This window comes from Heteronotia binoei, chromosome 15 (assembly GCF_032191835.1).
Source record: "Heteronotia binoei isolate CCM8104 ecotype False Entrance Well chromosome 15, APGP_CSIRO_Hbin_v1, whole genome shotgun sequence".
NCBI classification, from domain to species: Eukaryota; Metazoa; Chordata; class Lepidosauria; order Squamata; family Gekkonidae; genus Heteronotia; species Heteronotia binoei.
Genome location: NC_083237.1, coordinates 29,706,164 through 29,723,546, shown reverse-complemented (window position 1 = coordinate 29,723,546; position 17,383 = coordinate 29,706,164). Strand labels below are relative to the sequence as shown.

Genomic DNA, 17,383 nt, shown 5'->3' with positions numbered 1-17,383 from the left:
GCTCTTCTAACTGACTGTAAGGAAAGTGAAGATAAGACATCTGCTATTGCATGCCATTCTGTGTGGAATTCCAATGTGTGCACAATTCAGGCCTTTCGGTCTGCTCCACCAAGACAATCCTTAGGAATCAAGGCTCTACATGCTCCTTTTCAGTGTCTGACATTCCCATACACTGAACTTCCCCCACTAGCAGGAATATCTGAATTTTACAACTATTCATGGAAAACAAGCTTCTAAGTACAAGATGGCAAGTCCTTGTAATGAAGGGAAGGGGGGAGAGAGAGACTGGAAGGACATTTCAGGCTGGGTGAAACATAGGATGGAGCAGTATAATTTGCAAACATGATTTATGGTGTCAGGTTATCCTATACCATTCAGTAATGCCACTTCAACTCACATCTCTCATTCCAACATCCACTCCTGGCTTCTACTACTTGCCTCTATGATTTTATCTGTCTAGTCACCTAGCCCCCCCCCCCCCCCAAATCTGAACTTTATTAAGAGAATAAAGCGGCGTGAATTAAGCAAAAGAAACAAGACATTCATGTATTAAGTTCCAACTGCTTTTAGAATTTTATTTATCATACAGAAAATATAACAATCCCTGTCCACAGAGATTAACTGGTAAATTTGTTGGGAATCCACTTTAAAAAACTCTTGGACTTCTGCAGGGCCAACCGCATAACTTGTAACCTTGTCCCAAGAAGAGAATAGTCAGCTTACTTGAGACTAAATAGCAAGAAATACGCATTCAGTGTTAGCTTCTGGGAATCTATATACTTCCACCAGACAGCCTGACATCTCATTGTTCTATCCCAGAAATCCATGTGGCCACTGTGGGTTAAATCTGGCCAACAGGCTGTCAAAGCCTACGCACCTCCCATCAGTTAATATTCTATCTCTAAATCCAAATTGTGTAATAATTTTCTTTAAAAATCAGACAAAATAACCTACATGCTTTCTCAAGTTTTTTTGAACTTTTTTTCAAAAAAGAGGGTGGGAAACTGTGTGCGTCTTATGGAGCGAGCACCAGCAGGAGGAAGGGGGGGCCCCTTCGCTTTCCACGCCCGGAGTCGCAGCCTGCAAATGCCTGTTGCTTGGCTCTGGCTGCGCGGCTCTGACGCCCCCGGCAGAGGCAGCCCAAAGGCTGCAATGCCGCCCGCAGCAGCATCCCCGACGGCTGTGCCACAAAGCGGCGAGTGAGCGTGGCGAGAGGGGGGCTCTGCCTCCTGGAGTGCCTCCCCCCTGCCCCCGCCCAGGCTTTTGGCGCTGGGAGGCGCCAGCGGCAGATTGCCCCACCCAAGGAAGGAGGCTGTGCAGAAGATGGCTACTCTGCTGCGGAAGATCGGGCTGATCCGCCTGCACAACCGTGACACGGAGGACCCAAAGCATCACCACCACCACCCCTGCGCAGCTTGCCGCAGGGCTCATCGCTGTGGGGCAAAAGCAACCAGAAGAACAAGGCACCGTTGCAAGGCACACCGACTAGCGGCTGCAGCAGCCCCAGCAAGGAGAGCTGCAGCAGCCCCGCTGTGCGCTGGAGCCAGCCCGGAAGCCACCGCCACCTCCCCCTGCCACCGCCGGGAGCAGCCATTGGGGCTGCTGCTGGAGCTCTCCTTGCCTAGTTTTTAGAGGAGGAAAACAGGAAAAACTAGGTGCATCTTATGGAGCGAAAAATACAGTAAATAAGATTCTGGCCCCTTAATATTCTTATTTGCATCCTGTGTAGATTGCATTTCTTTCATTGAAATCTGCCTCCATTCCTGAGGACTGGAAGGTAGCAAATGTCACCCCCATCTTTAAAAAGGGTTCCAGAGGAGATCCGGGAAATTACAGGCCAGTCAGTCTGACTTCAATACCGGGAAAGTTGGTAGAAACCATTATCAATGAGTAGGCACATTGATGAACACGGGTTATTGAGGAATACTCAGCATGGGTTCTGTAAGGGAAGATCTTGCCTCACTAACCTGTTACATTTCTTTGAGGGGGTGAACAAACATGTGGACAAAGGAGACCCGATAGATGTTGTTTACCTTGACTTCCAGAAAGCTTTTGATAAAGTTCCTCATCAAAGGCTCCTTAGAAAGCTTGAGAGTCATGGAGTAAAAGGACAGGTCCTCTTGTGGATCAAAAACTGGCTGAGTAATAGGAAGCAGAGAGTGAGTATAAATTGGCAGTCTTCGCAGTGGAGGACGGTAAGCAGTGGGGTGCCACAGGGCTCAGTACTGAGTCCCATGCTCTTTAACTTGTTCATAAATGATTTAGAGTTGGGAGTGAGCAGTGAAGTGGCCAAGTTTGCGGATGACACTAAATTGTTCAGGGTGGTGAGAACCAGAGAGGATTGCGAAGAACTCCAAAGGGATCTGTTGAGGCTGGGTGAGTGGGCGTCAACGTGGCAGATGCGGTTCAATGTGGCCAAGTGCAAAGTAATGCACATTGGGGTCAAGAATCCCAGCTACAAATACAAGTTGATGGGTTGTGAACTGGCAGAGACTGACCAAGAGAGAGATCTTGGGGTTGTGGTAGATAACTCACTGAAAATGTCAAGACAGTGTGCGTTTGCAATAAAAAATGCCAACGCCATGCTGGGAATTATTAGGAAGGGAATTGAAAACAAATCAGCCAGTATCATAATGCCCCTGTATAAATCGATGGTGCGGTCTCATTTGGAGTACTGTGTGCAGTTCTGGTCGCCGCACCTCAAAAAGGATATTATAGCATTGGAGAAAGTCCAGAAAAGGGCAACTAGAATGATTAAAGGGCTGGAACACTTTCCCTATGAAGAAAGGTTGAAAAGCTTGGAACTCTTTAGCTTGGAGAAACGTCGACTGCGGGGTGACATGATAGAGGTTTACAAGATAATGCATGGGATGGAGAAAGTAGAAAAAGAAGTACTTTTCTCCCTTTCTCACAATACAAGAACTCATGGGCATTCGATTAAATTGCTGAGCAGACAGGTTAAAACGGATAAAAGGAAGTACTTCTTCACCCAAAGGGTGATTAACATGTGGAATTCACTGCCACAGGAGGTGGTGGCGGCCACAAGCATAGCCACCTTCAAGAGGGGTTTAGATAAAAATATGGAGCAGAGGTCCGTCAGTGGCTATTAGCCACAGTGTGTGTGTGTGTATATATATAAAAAAAATTTGCCACTGTGTGACAGTGTTGGACTGGATGGGCCATTGGCCTAATCCAACATGGCTTCTCTTATGTTCTTTTGAGTAAAGTGGTGCTGGGTGTGGGAAGAAGGGGTAATAGCTGCCTCCACCTCCACCTGCAAAAATGTCTCTCCAACACCACACAGAATGCTCAAAGCTTGTGGATGTTGTACCATTAACTCCTGATCTCTCCCAACCGAGTCCCCCCCCCCCACACCAACATGGCACATCAACATGCAGACTTTGTTCACCTTTCCCTCAGTCCCAAGCTGCCCCTTATACCTGCAAGTTCTCAGACACGGATCAGGTTAGAAACACCACCAAAAAGCCAGGATTTGGAAGACTCCATAACTAACCTGCAGAGGGAGGGTGGAAAGCAAACTAATTAGCAAAGCAGAGTTCCCTACCCTTTCTCTACAATTTTGGGACCTATCTCAACATCAGTATTAGATTGTTACCAATTCCCTGCCCATATTTTTACCCTGATCATCTTTCCCATTTCATGCATCTGTCTGTCCCAAACTGCAGCTCTCCTTTCTATAAGTGATCTTTAGTTGCCACCCTTGAGTGGAGGCTGTTGAAAACTGAAAATTACAGAGATTGGCCACCTGTTCAAATTGTATTAGCTTTTGCAAAGCATATTCTGCTTTCTCCCATGTATCTATCCCACCATTCAGATCACTTACAGCTACTCTGTAGGGCTACATATGTGTTACACACTAAGAAGCAATACTCTAATGCTGTTTTTTTAAACAGCAAAACTTAACCCCTTCCCTGCTATTTTCCATTCAGAATTTGTCTCCCCCCTCCACACTGTTTTTCTCCCATGAGGCACATTTACAACAAGAACGTTAGGGAAAAATTCCACAGCCATGGGGGACACTATCAAGGGTGGAATTCTAGCAGCAGCTCCTTTGCATATTAGGCTATGCCCCTGATGTAGCCAATCCTCCAAGAGCTTACAAAAAGAGCCTTGTAAGCTCTTGGAAGATTGGCTACATCAGGGGTGTGTGGTCTAATATGCAAAGCAGCTTCTGCTAGAATTCCACCCCTGGACACAGTCATACAATCAGAGTTGGAAGGAGCCTCCCGCTTTCACCATTGTTGTTCATAATGACTCTTGAAATCTTATTGATGCAGATTCAAGAAGAAAAAGATCTAGTAGGACTACAAATAGAAGGCTATACCTACAAGTACAGAGCATTTGCTGATGACATAATGTTTATAAATGAAAACCCCATACAAGTTACACTTTTGTTATTAATGAAAATACAAGAGTTTGGGGAGTTGGCGGGACTGTACATAAATAAAGAAAAATCTAAAATTTTGTGCAAGAATATGCAGATAAATAGACAACAAGAATTACAAAGATTAACGGGCTGTGAAGTTACCTCTAAGGTAAAGTACCTAGGGGTAGAGATAACAATGAAAAATATGGATTTGTTTAAGAATAATTATGAGAAGTTATGGCATAGAATAGAGGAAGATATGTTAAAATGGAACAAGCTCAACTTGTCATTGCTGGGCAGAATAGCTGCGATAAAAATGAACATTCTACCAAGGATAATGTATCTGTTTCAAACTATTCCCATTGCGAAAGATGCTAAACAGTTCGATAAATGGCGAAGGAAAATCTCAGAATTTGTGTGGGCTGGGAAGAAACCAAGGATTAAAATGAAAATCTTGACAGATGCAAAAGAGAGAGGTGGATTCCAATTACCAGATTTGAAACTGTATCATGAAGCAGTTTGTTTAGTATGGATGAAAGAATGGATAACGCTGTTAAATAAAAAACTTTTAATGTTGGAAGGCCATGGAAAAAAATTTGGCTGGCATGCATACTTATATTATGGAAAAAAGAAGATGGATGGCCTTTTCTCTCACCATTATATAAGGAGTAATCTATTAAATGCATGGATGAAGTATAAGAAATATGGTGATGAGAGGAGACCTTTGTGGATAGTGCCAGCTGAAGTGATAAAGATAACGGCTAAAACAGCCAAAGAAAAACAGCTATCATACAATCAGATACTAAAAATACAAAGTGGAAAAATAGAACTGAAAACTGCAGAAGAACTGAGTTATAAATATGACTGGTTTCAAATGCAACAAATAAAAAGTTTGGTGGAGAATGATATTAAAACTAGGAATAAGGAAGGAGCAAACAGAAATGGAAAGAGTTCTGCTTGAGGATAATGAGAAATTAATTTCAAAAGTATACAAATTACTCTTACAATGGTCTACAGAAGATGAAGTAGTGAAATCTCAAATGATAAAATGGGCAATTAATGTAAATAAAGAAATAAAGATGGAATCTTGGGAATATTTGTGGAAAAATTCTATGAAACTTGCAACATGTCATAGTATTAAAGAAAACTGTTTTAAGATGACTCTAACATCTGTACCCCATCGACAATATATACTACCACCCTCTACTGATTACTTGGACTTATAAACCAGGAACCAACTGACTGCTGACCGCTAATGAATTTCACTAAAACTGTTATTAATTAATTTATTTGATTTTAGTCAATTAATTAATGATTGATTATGTATAATATATTTATATATTAATTTATATATATCTATATTTACAAATTTTAGCACAGTAACTAGGAATGGTGGGAGGGAGTATTTATTTATTTATTAACTGTGCTGGAATCGATTGAATTTATAATTTCTTATTAATTGATCAGAAGGGGAGATTGGGTTGGGCTATTAAATTAATTAAATTAAGATGTAATTAGTGAGTTAGCAGCCAAGAATAGGAGGAGTTGGTAGGGGGGGGGGACAAGTTAAACAACAGGTAGGGATAGATTAGGAGATCAATCGTAAGAGGACATACTGTGAGCTATCCGGACAAGTGCGGATGTCTGCCCAAGGGATTCCAGTGCTCCTGGGGAGGGGAAGATATGACGGTGGGAATAGACAGATACACAAGAGAAGGAGACAGAGACAAAACGGTGCTCGGCCACCTTCTAGTCTACTTCCCATCCCAACGGTGGTAGGTAGTGGGACCAAGAGGAAATGCCCGTCTCCGTCACTGGTGTTATGCAACGCCAGGTCTATTAACAACAAGACCTCGACCCTCAAGGAGTTTCTACTCCAACAGGATGTGGACCTGGCTTGCGTGACCGAGACCTGGGTGCGGGACGGAGAGACAGTAGCTCTCTCCCAGATGACCCCCCCAGGCTACTCGGTCTTTCACCAGTCACGGAATAACGGGCGGGGGGGAGGGGTAGCGTTGTTCATACGGGAGGATTACACCTTTCGGGCTCTCCCGGCTCCAAGGATCGATGGCATTGAATGTGCCGGCCTGACGTGGGATGTTGGAGAGGGGTTGGCGATCTGGCTGGTGTACCGTACGCCCAACGCACCAGCCAGCGCCTTACCATCACTATTGGAGGCAGTGGCGGGCTGGGCATTGGAGTTCCCGGGGCTTATGGTCCTGGGTGACTTCAATGTCCATGCCGATGACACGGCCTCCACTCAGGCGATGGACCTAGTGTCTTCCATGGCGACACTGGGGCTCTCTCAATTTGTTACAACTCCCACGCATCAGGCCGGGCACACATTAGACCTGATCTTTGCATCCGGGATTTTGGTGAACGATATCGCGGCTGAAGCGGTTCCATGGTCGGACCACCTAGCCCTTAAGGCCCGTATGGAGACGTTGCCCCAACCCTGTATGGGCGGAGAGCCTATTTTGGCTCGCCCCCGGGGCTTGATGGACCCGGAACGGTTCCAAACAGCCCTGAGGGATCCCTGGCCCACTGGCAATTCTCTCGATGACCTGGTGGAAGTCTGGCAGGGCCAGCTATCCAGGGCTATCGATGAAATTGCACCTCGGCGCCCTCTGCGCCCTCGCAAGAGGCTGGCACCATGGTATACCTTGGAGTTACGCCAGCTGAAACAAGGGCTCAGACGACTAGAGAGACGGTGGAGGCATACTCGGGACGAAGCGACGAGAACATCCTATAGAACGCTTATGAGGTCTTATGAGATGGCAGTCAAGGCTGCAAAGAAAGAATACTTCGCAGCCAAGATTGCATCTGCAAAATCGCGCCCAGCACAATTGTTTAGAGTAATTGGAGATCTTATAACATTGCCACAAGGCAAACCAAATATTAGGGAATTAGAAATAGGCTGTGAGGCATTTGCGAAATATTTTGCAGATAAAATCTCATCGCTCCGCCAAGACCTGCCTATCACATTAGACACAGTAAGTGAAACTGAGGCTCCGCGCCTGTCTTCAGATTTAGTACTGGACCACTTCGACCCACTCAGCCTGGAGGAAGTCGATGGAATTCTCTCTGCTGCTCGCCCAACAACATGTGATTTGGACCCTTGCCCCTCTTGGCTGATTAAATCCTGCCAGAGGGAGCTTAGATGTCCTCTACGGGACATCATAAATAGATCCCTCTTAGAGGGGCATTTTCCAGCGCCTCTGAAAGAGGCCTTGGTCCGGCCCCTCTTGAAAAAACCTACAGCAGACCCGGCCGAATTGGCAAACTACCGACCGGTGTCCAATTTACCATTTTTAGGTAAAATTATCGAGAGGGCAGTGGCGTTACAGCTACAGAGATTTCTAGATGACGCTTCTGTCTTAGACCCGTGCCAGTCTGGCTTCCGACCGGGCCACGGGACGGAGACGGTCCTGGTCGCCTTGGTGGACGACCTCCAGCGGCAACTGGATCGAGGCGGTGCGGCAATACTGATGTTACTAGATCTGTCGGCTGCGTTTGATACAGTCGACCATCGGTTGCTGATCCACCGCCTCGCCGACATAGGGGTTGAGGGGCTAGCCTTACAATGGCTTTCCTCCTTCCTCATGGGTCGGGGACAGAGGGTGGCGATTGGGGGTGAGCGATCCCAGAGGCGCACACTAGACTGTGGGGTGCCCCAGGGAGCAGTTCTCTCCCCGATGTTATTCAACATCTATATGCGCCCCCTCGCCCAGATTGCCCGGAGATTTGGGCTGGGTTGCCATCAATACGCAGATGACACCCAGCTCTATTTACTAATGGACGGCCGGCCCGCCTCCGCCCCGGGGAACCTGGATCGGGCTTTGCGGGCTGTTGCAACGTGGCTTAGACTGAGTGGGCTGAAGTTAAATCCAGCGAAGACAGAGGTTCTCCATGTGGGTCGCGGCACTCTGGGGAAGGAAATATCTCTCCCGGCCTTTGACGAGGCGCCGCTGAAGACGGCGCAGCGGGTAAAGAGCCTGGGCGTCTTACTGGAGCCTTCATTATCAATGGAGGCCCAGATAACAGCCACTGCCAAATCAGCCTTCTTCCACCTGAGGCGGGCGAGGCAGCTGGCCCCTTTCCTAGAGCGTCAGGACCTAGCAATGGTGATCCACGCGACGGTCACCTCAAGATTGGACTACTGTAACGCTCTCTACATGGGGCTGCCTCTGTACCGGACCCGGGAGCTGCAGCTAGTGCAGAACGCGGCGGCCAGGCTGCTACTTGGTCTCCCAAGATGGGAGCATATACGGCCAGGGCTGCGCGGACTGCACTGGCTGCCAATCGTATACCGGATCCAGTACAAAGTGCTGGTCATAACCTTTAAAGCCCTATATGGCCAAGGACCGACCTACCTGAGGGACCGTCTCTCCCCATATGAGCCCCAGAGAGCACTGAGGTCAGTGGGGAAAAGCAGACTGAATATCCCTGGGCCAAAAGAAGTTAAACTTCAAAGCACCCGCACCCGGGCCTTTTCTGTTGCGGCCCCACAACTCTGGAACCAACTCCCAGAGGAGGTGCGGGCCCTGCGGAACTTAGACCAGTTCCGCAGGGCCTGCAAGACCGCCCTCTTCAAACAGGCGTTCACCAATAACTGAATTAATGTTTACCGCCAGATTAGTAACGTTTACCGCCAATGTTGACTTAGGAATGTTTTAATTAATTATTGATTATTGACTGATTTTAATGTGAATTTTAATGTGAATTTAATGTTTTTATTACTATTGTTTACCTGAAATGCTGTTAGCCGCCCTGAGCCTGCTTCGGCGGGGAGGGCGGGATATAAATAAAATTTTACATTACATTACATTACATTACATGTATAGATGGTATATAACTCCAAAAAAATTAGCAAAGATGAACAACAAGATGCCAGATAGGTGTTGGAAATGTAAAAAGCATGAAGGTTCTTTCTACCATATGTGGTGGACTTGTGAAAGGGCTAAAATGTTTTGGCAAATGATTCAGCAAGAGATTTCTAAGATTTTGGGATATGAATTTAATAAAGTGGCAGAGACTTTTCTGCTGGGATTACAAATGGAAAAATTTCCAAAAGAAGACAGAACTTTAATATGGTACTTGCTCTCAGCTGCTAGGACATTATACGCGCAGCTGTGGAAGCAAGAAAAAATACCAGAGAAATGGGATTGGATTACAAAAGTTATGTCATGGAGTGAAATGGACAAATTAACAAGAAAATTAAGAGACTCTGATTTGGAACTTTTTAAGTTGGAGTGGAAGAAATTCAGAAGATACGTAGAAAAAGAGTGGAAAATAAAAGGACATTGGACAATCTTTGATAATGATTAAGGTTTTTAAAATAATAATATAACTTCTGGGGTTTTTTTTCTTTTCTTCTCTTTCTTCTTTTTAATAGTTAAGGGTACCCTTAATATTTGCTTTCTTTAAGTAAATAACACTGGCGGGGGTCAAGTAACGGGGGGAGGGGTGCGGGAAAAGTAAGATGTGGGGCAGAAAGTTTTTTCTTTCATTTTAAGCTTTTATAAGTTGTAGATATAGTTTTGCTACCATATGTTACTAATAAAAAAATTTGCCACAAGAGTTGGGAGGAGCCATACAGGCCATCTAGTCCAACCCCATGCATTGCTTCTTGCAGTTTTTCCACTCTAAATTCTCACTTTCTGAAGTTCATTTAAGTTCAAGAAGTTCTTCACTTCCTGAAGTTTTGAAATAGACATTTTGGCATTTTTTATTCCACATTTCCAGCTGGTCACAATTCAGAGACTCACCATCAACTGAATGGCCAAGATTACTTTATGGAGTCTCCCCAGATCTAACCATTCCCTTTAAGAAAGAAGAATCAGGGCTTGGAATCCATGGCTGTAACTGTTCCACTTCAGCATGCCAGGTATATACATGTAAGCATAGTCAGATTCAGAACCCCCTCAGTCTCCTGGGGTGTCAAGTCCCCAGGAGGCACACGTGACTTCACAGTGCTCAGAGCCCAGTGCTGACATCATTGGGGGTGTCTCCTTTCTCCACTTTGAGCTTTGCTGCGTTGCTAACTCCAGCATCTTTCTTCCACATCTCTCCTCCCTGTCACCCCAAGCAAATGCCAGACAACCTTTCTTACCTTATTCCAACAGTGAACACCCCCAAAGGCAGCCATATTCATATAAAGTGGCCATCTTCATCCTGGGGCTAATGCTGGGACCACATGCAAAATGATTAACGCCATCTACCAAGAAAAAGCAACTGTAGTTAACAGCTAGACACTAATAGGAATTCTCAATCTATTCAGTCTCTCACTATGTCAGGAACCCTCCTGAATAGGCTGGAGAAAGGGAGAAGAGAAAGATGGTTACCTCCTCCCCCCCATTCACAATCAAAATGCATGGCTCTGCGAGAAGGGCAGAAGAAAACAGCATTCTTGACTTCCTAAATTATTGTCTTGGCTTCCCCCTAACCCCACCCTTGGAACATGCACTTTGAACCTGCCTCCACAAAACTTCATCTTCTTAAATTAACACACACAGTTCTGTATTCAACCAGTTATATCCATTAGAATTCCTTTTAAGGACCAAGACTTAAACTATAGGGAAAGGTAAGGGACTCCTGACTAATCAAGGCCAATAATTCCCACACTGGTAAGGAAACACTGAAAGGAGAAAAAGGTGGAAACCTGGAATAAGCAGGGATTTTGCTCCTCAGTCCCCCATAATGTCTAGGGGGGCACAGTCATCGTCACAGTAATCCGAGCCCAGTGCTAACATCATGGAAGGGATCCTGCTGACGCCTATAAGCTGTCATCAACATCTTTTATTGACAGCAATCTCTGAAAAGAAGCAATAAGGGAAGACTGAAGTGGAAAGCTTTCTACTTTCGGTGCTGGGCCAGGCCTCTGTCTTGGTCTGACTGTCATCCTGTATGAACTACCAGCACAAAACCAAAGCACAAAACCCAACACACGCAGCTGTACCTCAAAGGGGAAAGCTGAACAGTGCAGCCTCACCCAACTACAGATTTTTCTGCAGACAATCCCCTAATGGGACCCCACACATCACTGGACCACAGCCTGAAGATGCATGCCCTCCCAGGGAATGCTTACCCAGTACAGTAACATCACAAAATGGCTGGCAGCCTTCAATTCTTGCTTCATTGCTTGGAACAGAGAAGAGTGAAAAGAAAAGCTCCTGCAAGTAAGACACAAGATGTGTAATTATTCACATGTGCCAGGAACCCCCATCACCCCACCTTGATTCCTTTTACACATGTAATTCTGCTCTTAAGTGTTGTTCTTTAGTCCTACAGAAGAGTATGCTTTGCCTTCTCCCCACACTCACAGCACCACCTTTCAGTTCTTTCACAGGATCACCTTGCTGAAGCCCCTCCCAACTCCCCCTTACCATGCATCTCTTTCTCCCACCTTAATTTCAGCGCCACCACCACCTTATGGAATTTAGCTTTAGCACCTTGACGCCGAAATAACCTCTCTCCTGTATTTAAGACTCTCTCGCCACGTTTACGTCCCAGCAGCGGCTTCTTAATCCGCTCCTTTTCCCCTTTACTCCTAAGGAGTCCAGATAGCCCCATACACCTCCCCGCCTTCCATGCCCATCGCCCATTCCAACCTTGCCATTTTCGACCTCTAGCCGGGCAGAAATCCCAAAGGTTCCGCTGTCCGTTTTTAGAGCTAGGATGAGCTTCACCGGTTGGATTGCACAGTGAAATCAAACTGCAGCTGAATGACTGTGACTGCTATAGGCACTAAGGGCGGGGACAAAGAAAACCCGGTTCGCCTGCACCTTTTTGAACCCCCCAGACTCACCACCTTCCCGGCGCCATCGAAAAAGAACAAATTCGCGCCACGTGGCCTTTTTATACTTTCACTCTCCTTGGCCCCTCCCACACTTCCGGATAGGACGCCCGCCCAAGGCTCGCCGTTTTGCGCAGGCGCCTAATTGAAGCAAGGGCGCACCGATCTTTCCGTCTGCCTGGATAAGCGGATGTCGCCTTTCGCTGCCGCGCGTGCGTAGTGAGCGGGTCGGGTGCTGGAGGTGGAGCCGAGTGGATAGATGCCCATTCATCTCTTCCTTTTTAACACGCGGCGCATCTCCCTTTTGGGAGTATTAAGTTTGTCGGAGTTTATGCATTCCAGGAATAGAATTCTTATGAAGTTATTTGGAATGGCAAGAGTAAGGCCTGGCTCGCACATGTAGAATAATGAGGGTGCCGCTAAACTATTGTATCCTTTAAATCTGTTATCGCTTGGAAGGTCGAAATGTTCTCCATTTCCAAAAAATAGATCCAAGTGGGCAGCCGTAGAACAAAGTAGGGGTCAAGTTGCACGCTTAAGACCAACAAAGTTTTATTCAGAACGGAAGCTTTCGTGTGCTCCAAGCACACTTCATCAGACGGGGAATTTGGTATCATTTGCAGGTCTCCGGGTGGGTGGGGGCATCCGAAGACCACCTGGTGAGTTCGTTGTAAAAACAAGATCTAAAATAGGGACCGCTTAAAATACTTCCTGGAAGCTGCGGAGTCTTGTGAGCAAAAATTCTACTCCTTGAGCTACTGGCATTAAAGTTGTGAGCTTCTGCATAAATTAGTATGATCTGGGGCCATTTTTCCTGAGTTAAGACAAAAAATGTGTGAGCTAGAGGTTAAAAAACTGTGAGCTAGCTCATACTAACTCAGCTTAGAGGGAACACTGACCGTTTGGTCTATAAATCTACACAGAATTGAGATAATGGGGCTTACTGCCAAGGAATTACACACAGAGTACAGTTGCAGCTTTGGCTGCTATCCTGTGTTGGTTCTCGGAGCACCTGTCACCATGGGAAGCCTTTGGATGCATAAAACAGCAGGAAACAAAACCTAAATGTAGATTCTCATGCGTGACATTAGCATGTGCGTTTCAGTGTGGCCTTGCTGCATTAGTACAATTCTCTTTTTATTAAGAGCTTTACTAACACCAGCTGCCCATTGTTTATGTATGTCACAATATTCTCTTTGTTTAGAACAGGGAGAAAACATTCCCAGTTTTCAGACTGGAAATGCGTGAACAATGATTTCCCCCTGGCCAGTCAAGGAGACTTAGCAGAGGGACCCAGATTAAGTTTAAAGATCTATCTTCTGGACCAGATTTTGACTTAGTTCTATCCCAGCCCCGTTCTTCAGATCACAAAGCTCCTTAAACCACTTTTGATGTGCTGGCTTCTGACTATATATATAAGAGAAATGCCATCCTTCCTCCTAGGAATTCAGAATGGCAACCATGGTGTTCTCCACTTCTCTGTTTTATCCCCACAGCAACTCTATGCAGCCTGTTAGAGTGAAAACAATGCATTCCAGATTGCCCAGTGACCTCCATGGCTATGGGAGGATATGATCCCAAGCCTCCCTGCCTCTAGCCTAATACTCTGATGGCTACTCCATACTTGGCAGTTTAGCTAGGGCCTAAGTGTGTGTTGCATTTTCCTTGCACCCCACCCCTCCAAGAGCTTTGGTGATTAGACATGTGCTGTGATTTCAATGCCTGGAGCTCAGTTCCCAGGTTAAAGGTGGGGAGATGATTCAGACTGAGCCAGGGGTGCATGGGTAGACAAGAGCTTAAGCCTTCCTGTGACTGTGCCTCATACTTAGTCCATCAAGGTCAGTATTGTCTACTCAGATAGGCAGCAGCTCTCCAAAGTCTTTTACCTACTTTTGTTGTTGTTCAGTCACACAGTTGAGTCCGACTCTTTGTGACCCTATGGACAAAGTCACGCCAGGCCCTCCTGTCTTCCACCATTTTACTTACTACCTGGTGTCAAGCATGGTAATTGATTGTTTTAGGGTCCTCCATAAAGCTGGTCTGTGAAATATGGAGGGCCAAGGTTTGTTAGCGTTGTTATTCTTTCCCCCTCCCCCTTCTTACTTTATTGTTTGCAAAGTAGAAGTGGAGAGAAACAAAACTAACTTGAGAAAGAGTAATCAGTACCTTCCCATACATTCCTGTTAGGGAGTGTGACACATCTGGGGAAAGCAAGGACGAGATACTGATAACGCCATGAGAATGTAGACATTTATGATAGTTTATGTGTGAGAGCGCATCCCTCGCCCCCACCTTTTGCAATCCTTTTGAAGTAAGCCTTTAAAGTATTGTATCAGTGTATCTTTAGCATCACTCTCAAGAATCTGTTACACTGAAAGTATCAGTCTATCAATAAACGTAGTTTTGTATCAAACTCGACTGGTCATTGAAACCGCATGCTTGACACCTGGTCCCTTTCAATCGGAGCTGCTGGGGATAGAACCTGGGATTGTCTGCATGCCAAGCAGATGCTCTCCTACCAAGCCACAGCCTGCACATAAGTTTACTTAGCTGGGCACATACCACCACCACCAGTGTTCCCTCTAAGCTGAGTTAGTGTGAGCTAGCTCACAGATTTTTAGCTTCCAGCTCACACATTTTTGTCTTAGCTCAGGAAGGATGGCCTCAGAGCACACTAATTTGGAGATCCAGTTTGGTGTGGAGAGCCGGTTTGGTGTAGTGGTCAAATGTGCGGACTCTTATCTGGGAAAACCGGGTTTGATTCCCCACTCCTCCACTTGCACCTGCTAGCTCAGCCATAGCTCTGGCAGAGGTTATCCTTGAAAGGGCAGCTGCTGTGAGAGCCCTCTCCAGCCCCACCCACCTCACAGGGTGTCTCTTGTGGGGGAGGAAGGTAAAGGAGATTGTGAGCCGCTCTGAGACTCTTCGGAGTGGAGGGCGGGATATAAATCCAATATCTACTTCGTCTTCTTTACACAGTAGCTCACAAGGTTAATGCCAGTAGCTCACAACTTTAACGCCAGTAGCTCACAAAGTAGAATTTTTGCTCACAATACTCTGCAGTTTAGAGGGAACACTGACCACCACCACTTTGGGATTGTTTCAGGCCAGAAAAATTACTTGGAAAGAAGGGTTGTGGGCCTCCCATTGATTTGCACTGTGGGTATTTTGCTACTAGAAACAGGTCTTTGCTCTCGGGCCTGGTGTGTGGGGTTCTGTCGCCTGAGGCAGAACCCCAACATATGCCTCTCCAAGTAGATTTCTTGCGCGCATGCTTTGTGTGCACACAGCATGATGATGTCACCAAGAGGTGATGTCATCATACCAGGCACTCAGCACGTCCCCTCTGCAGCGCTTTGCAGGCAGTAGAGAGGGGAAGCCCTGGTTTTTTGGCTTTAAGGGGTCGGGAGCTCTCCTGACCCCTTATAGCCAAGAAAAAACTCTGGTTGGTTTCCCTCTGGAACGCTCGCAGAGTTTGGCTTGAAGATTAGGGGATGGCGCGAGTGGGGAGGGGGTGCCCGCCCCTGCTGGGAGCTGGCACCCTAGGCATTTGCCTAGTTTGCTTATTCCCATGCGCTGGCCCTGTTTGCTCTAATGTAATCTTTGGGCTGCCACAAATCAGCCTGGGAGCCTGTCCTTTTCATGCAGTGTGATTGCAGGAATCCAAACGGACAACTATTTTGAGGAAATATGTACTAAGGTATTTTTAATCTGTGCTTAGTTGTGTTATAATTAGCATTTCTTCTCGTGTGAAGCCTGGAACCTTACAGTATGTGCCGTGCATGATTACTTAAGGGGTCCCAAAGTCATCATAAGGTAAATTCCAAAATACAGCCGAAAATAGCATGGAATCTTATGGCACAGTAAAGGTTCATGAATTGATTGTGGTTTTGTGCCTCTGACAAAGTGATCACAAAAGCAAATGCCACAATCAAGTGTTTACGGTGCTGCGAGGCTCTTTATGATTATTACAAAGTAAGTATCTCTCAAGGCTACATTCACAGAGCAAGGATTCTGTTTTCCATAGCTGCTATGACTCCACAGGTAGTCACAGGAGCAGTGGAGCATGCAAATGGGAGTTTTGTGCACATTTTCCTCTGTCAGCAACCATTTTTTCCTGCATCCCTCCCCATATTCCCAGAGGTTTTTAAGAAATTATTGATTGATATTGCTTTATAGTGAAATAATGCCATGATGATCTCTTGCTATGATCTACTCCTTTTGAATTCCTGGCTTCCATTTATTGAAAAAGAAACTGGTGCCCTTTTTGTTCCAGAGGTATGAGAGGAACCCCTTTTTGTTTGTTTTTAAACAAAGCTGAAAATTCAGAGGAACTAATAAATTGCGGAAATGGATCATTGTGTTAACAGTGCGATAGCAATTACTGATCGGCTGATGGAAAGAAAATAGCACTAGTGTGAGTGGGACCTATGGAAATGTGCACCTTCCTTTTCAGACAGCTTGCTGAGGTGCTTGGACTGCATTCTTTATGGAAAGATCATAGCAGATCAGGTTTGAGAAAGGACATGCCAAGAATGGAGAAAGCCTGGAAAGTGAATTATTGGAAGACAACGTCATGTGGATGCGACAAAACAACTCGCTGCATTTTGGAAGCCAAGGCACAGAAAACCGTCTGTATTGATGCACCCGTCTAAAAAAAAGTGTAAAGAGGGAGTTTTGCTTTGGGAAGATGAATTTTCGATGGACTCTGTATTGTGGCTTATAGGAAAATCACAAAAAATAGTTGTATGGACTAGCATCCTACTCTTCAGCTAATTCCTTTCTCAATATTTTTAAAAGGATTGCTTAGCCTTCTTCTGGGGCCCAAGTAGGTCATAATAGAGAAACAGCATGGTGTAATGGTTAAAGTGGCAAACTAGGATCTGGGAAACGTAGGTTTGAATTCCCACTCTGCCATGGAAGTTTGCTGGGCGACCCTGGGCTAGTCACACATTCTGAGCCTAACCTACCTCACAAGGTTGTTGTGAGGATAAGCTGCAGGAGGGAAGAACTACGTAAGCCGCTTTGGTCCCTGTGACGGAACCGGCCCAATTCTGCCTTCAGACCCAGTCCCGTCAACTCCCTATTGAGTCACCAACTCCTGGAGGGAGCTATTTCTCCTTCGGCCACTTGGGCTCGCTGCCACCACCTGCTCAGTCTAGGGGTTCGGATTGAGAGGAACAGGACTCCCAATCCCCCTC

General features: G+C 45.9%; 1 protein-coding gene and 2 non-coding genes across 3 annotated transcripts in view; 1 reads left to right on the top strand and 2 right to left on the bottom strand.

Moving 5' to 3' along the window:
* Positions 1–10,304: 10,304 nt before the first annotated feature.
* Positions 10,305–10,394, bottom strand: LOC132584916 (small nucleolar RNA SNORD88). The gene has a single exon (XR_009556291.1). It is a non-coding gene; the product is annotated as a small nucleolar RNA SNORD88 (small nucleolar RNA).
* A 672-nt stretch (positions 10,395–11,066) lies between these two features.
* LOC132584917 (small nucleolar RNA SNORD88) lies at positions 11,067–11,150 on the bottom strand. Its single transcript, XR_009556292.1, has one exon. It is a non-coding gene; the product is annotated as a small nucleolar RNA SNORD88 (small nucleolar RNA).
* Positions 11,151–16,684: 5,534 nt separating this feature from the next.
* LOC132584438 (protein kinase C and casein kinase substrate in neurons 2 protein-like) overlaps positions 16,685–17,383 on the top strand; it is a 34,101-nt gene continuing 33,402 nt past the window's right edge. The window contains exon 1 of the mRNA XM_060256317.1: positions 16,685–16,801. Within this exon, the coding sequence (XP_060112300.1) occupies positions 16,759–16,801 (43 nt within the window). The 5' untranslated portion in view covers positions 16,685–16,758. The remainder of the gene's footprint in view (positions 16,802–17,383) is intronic.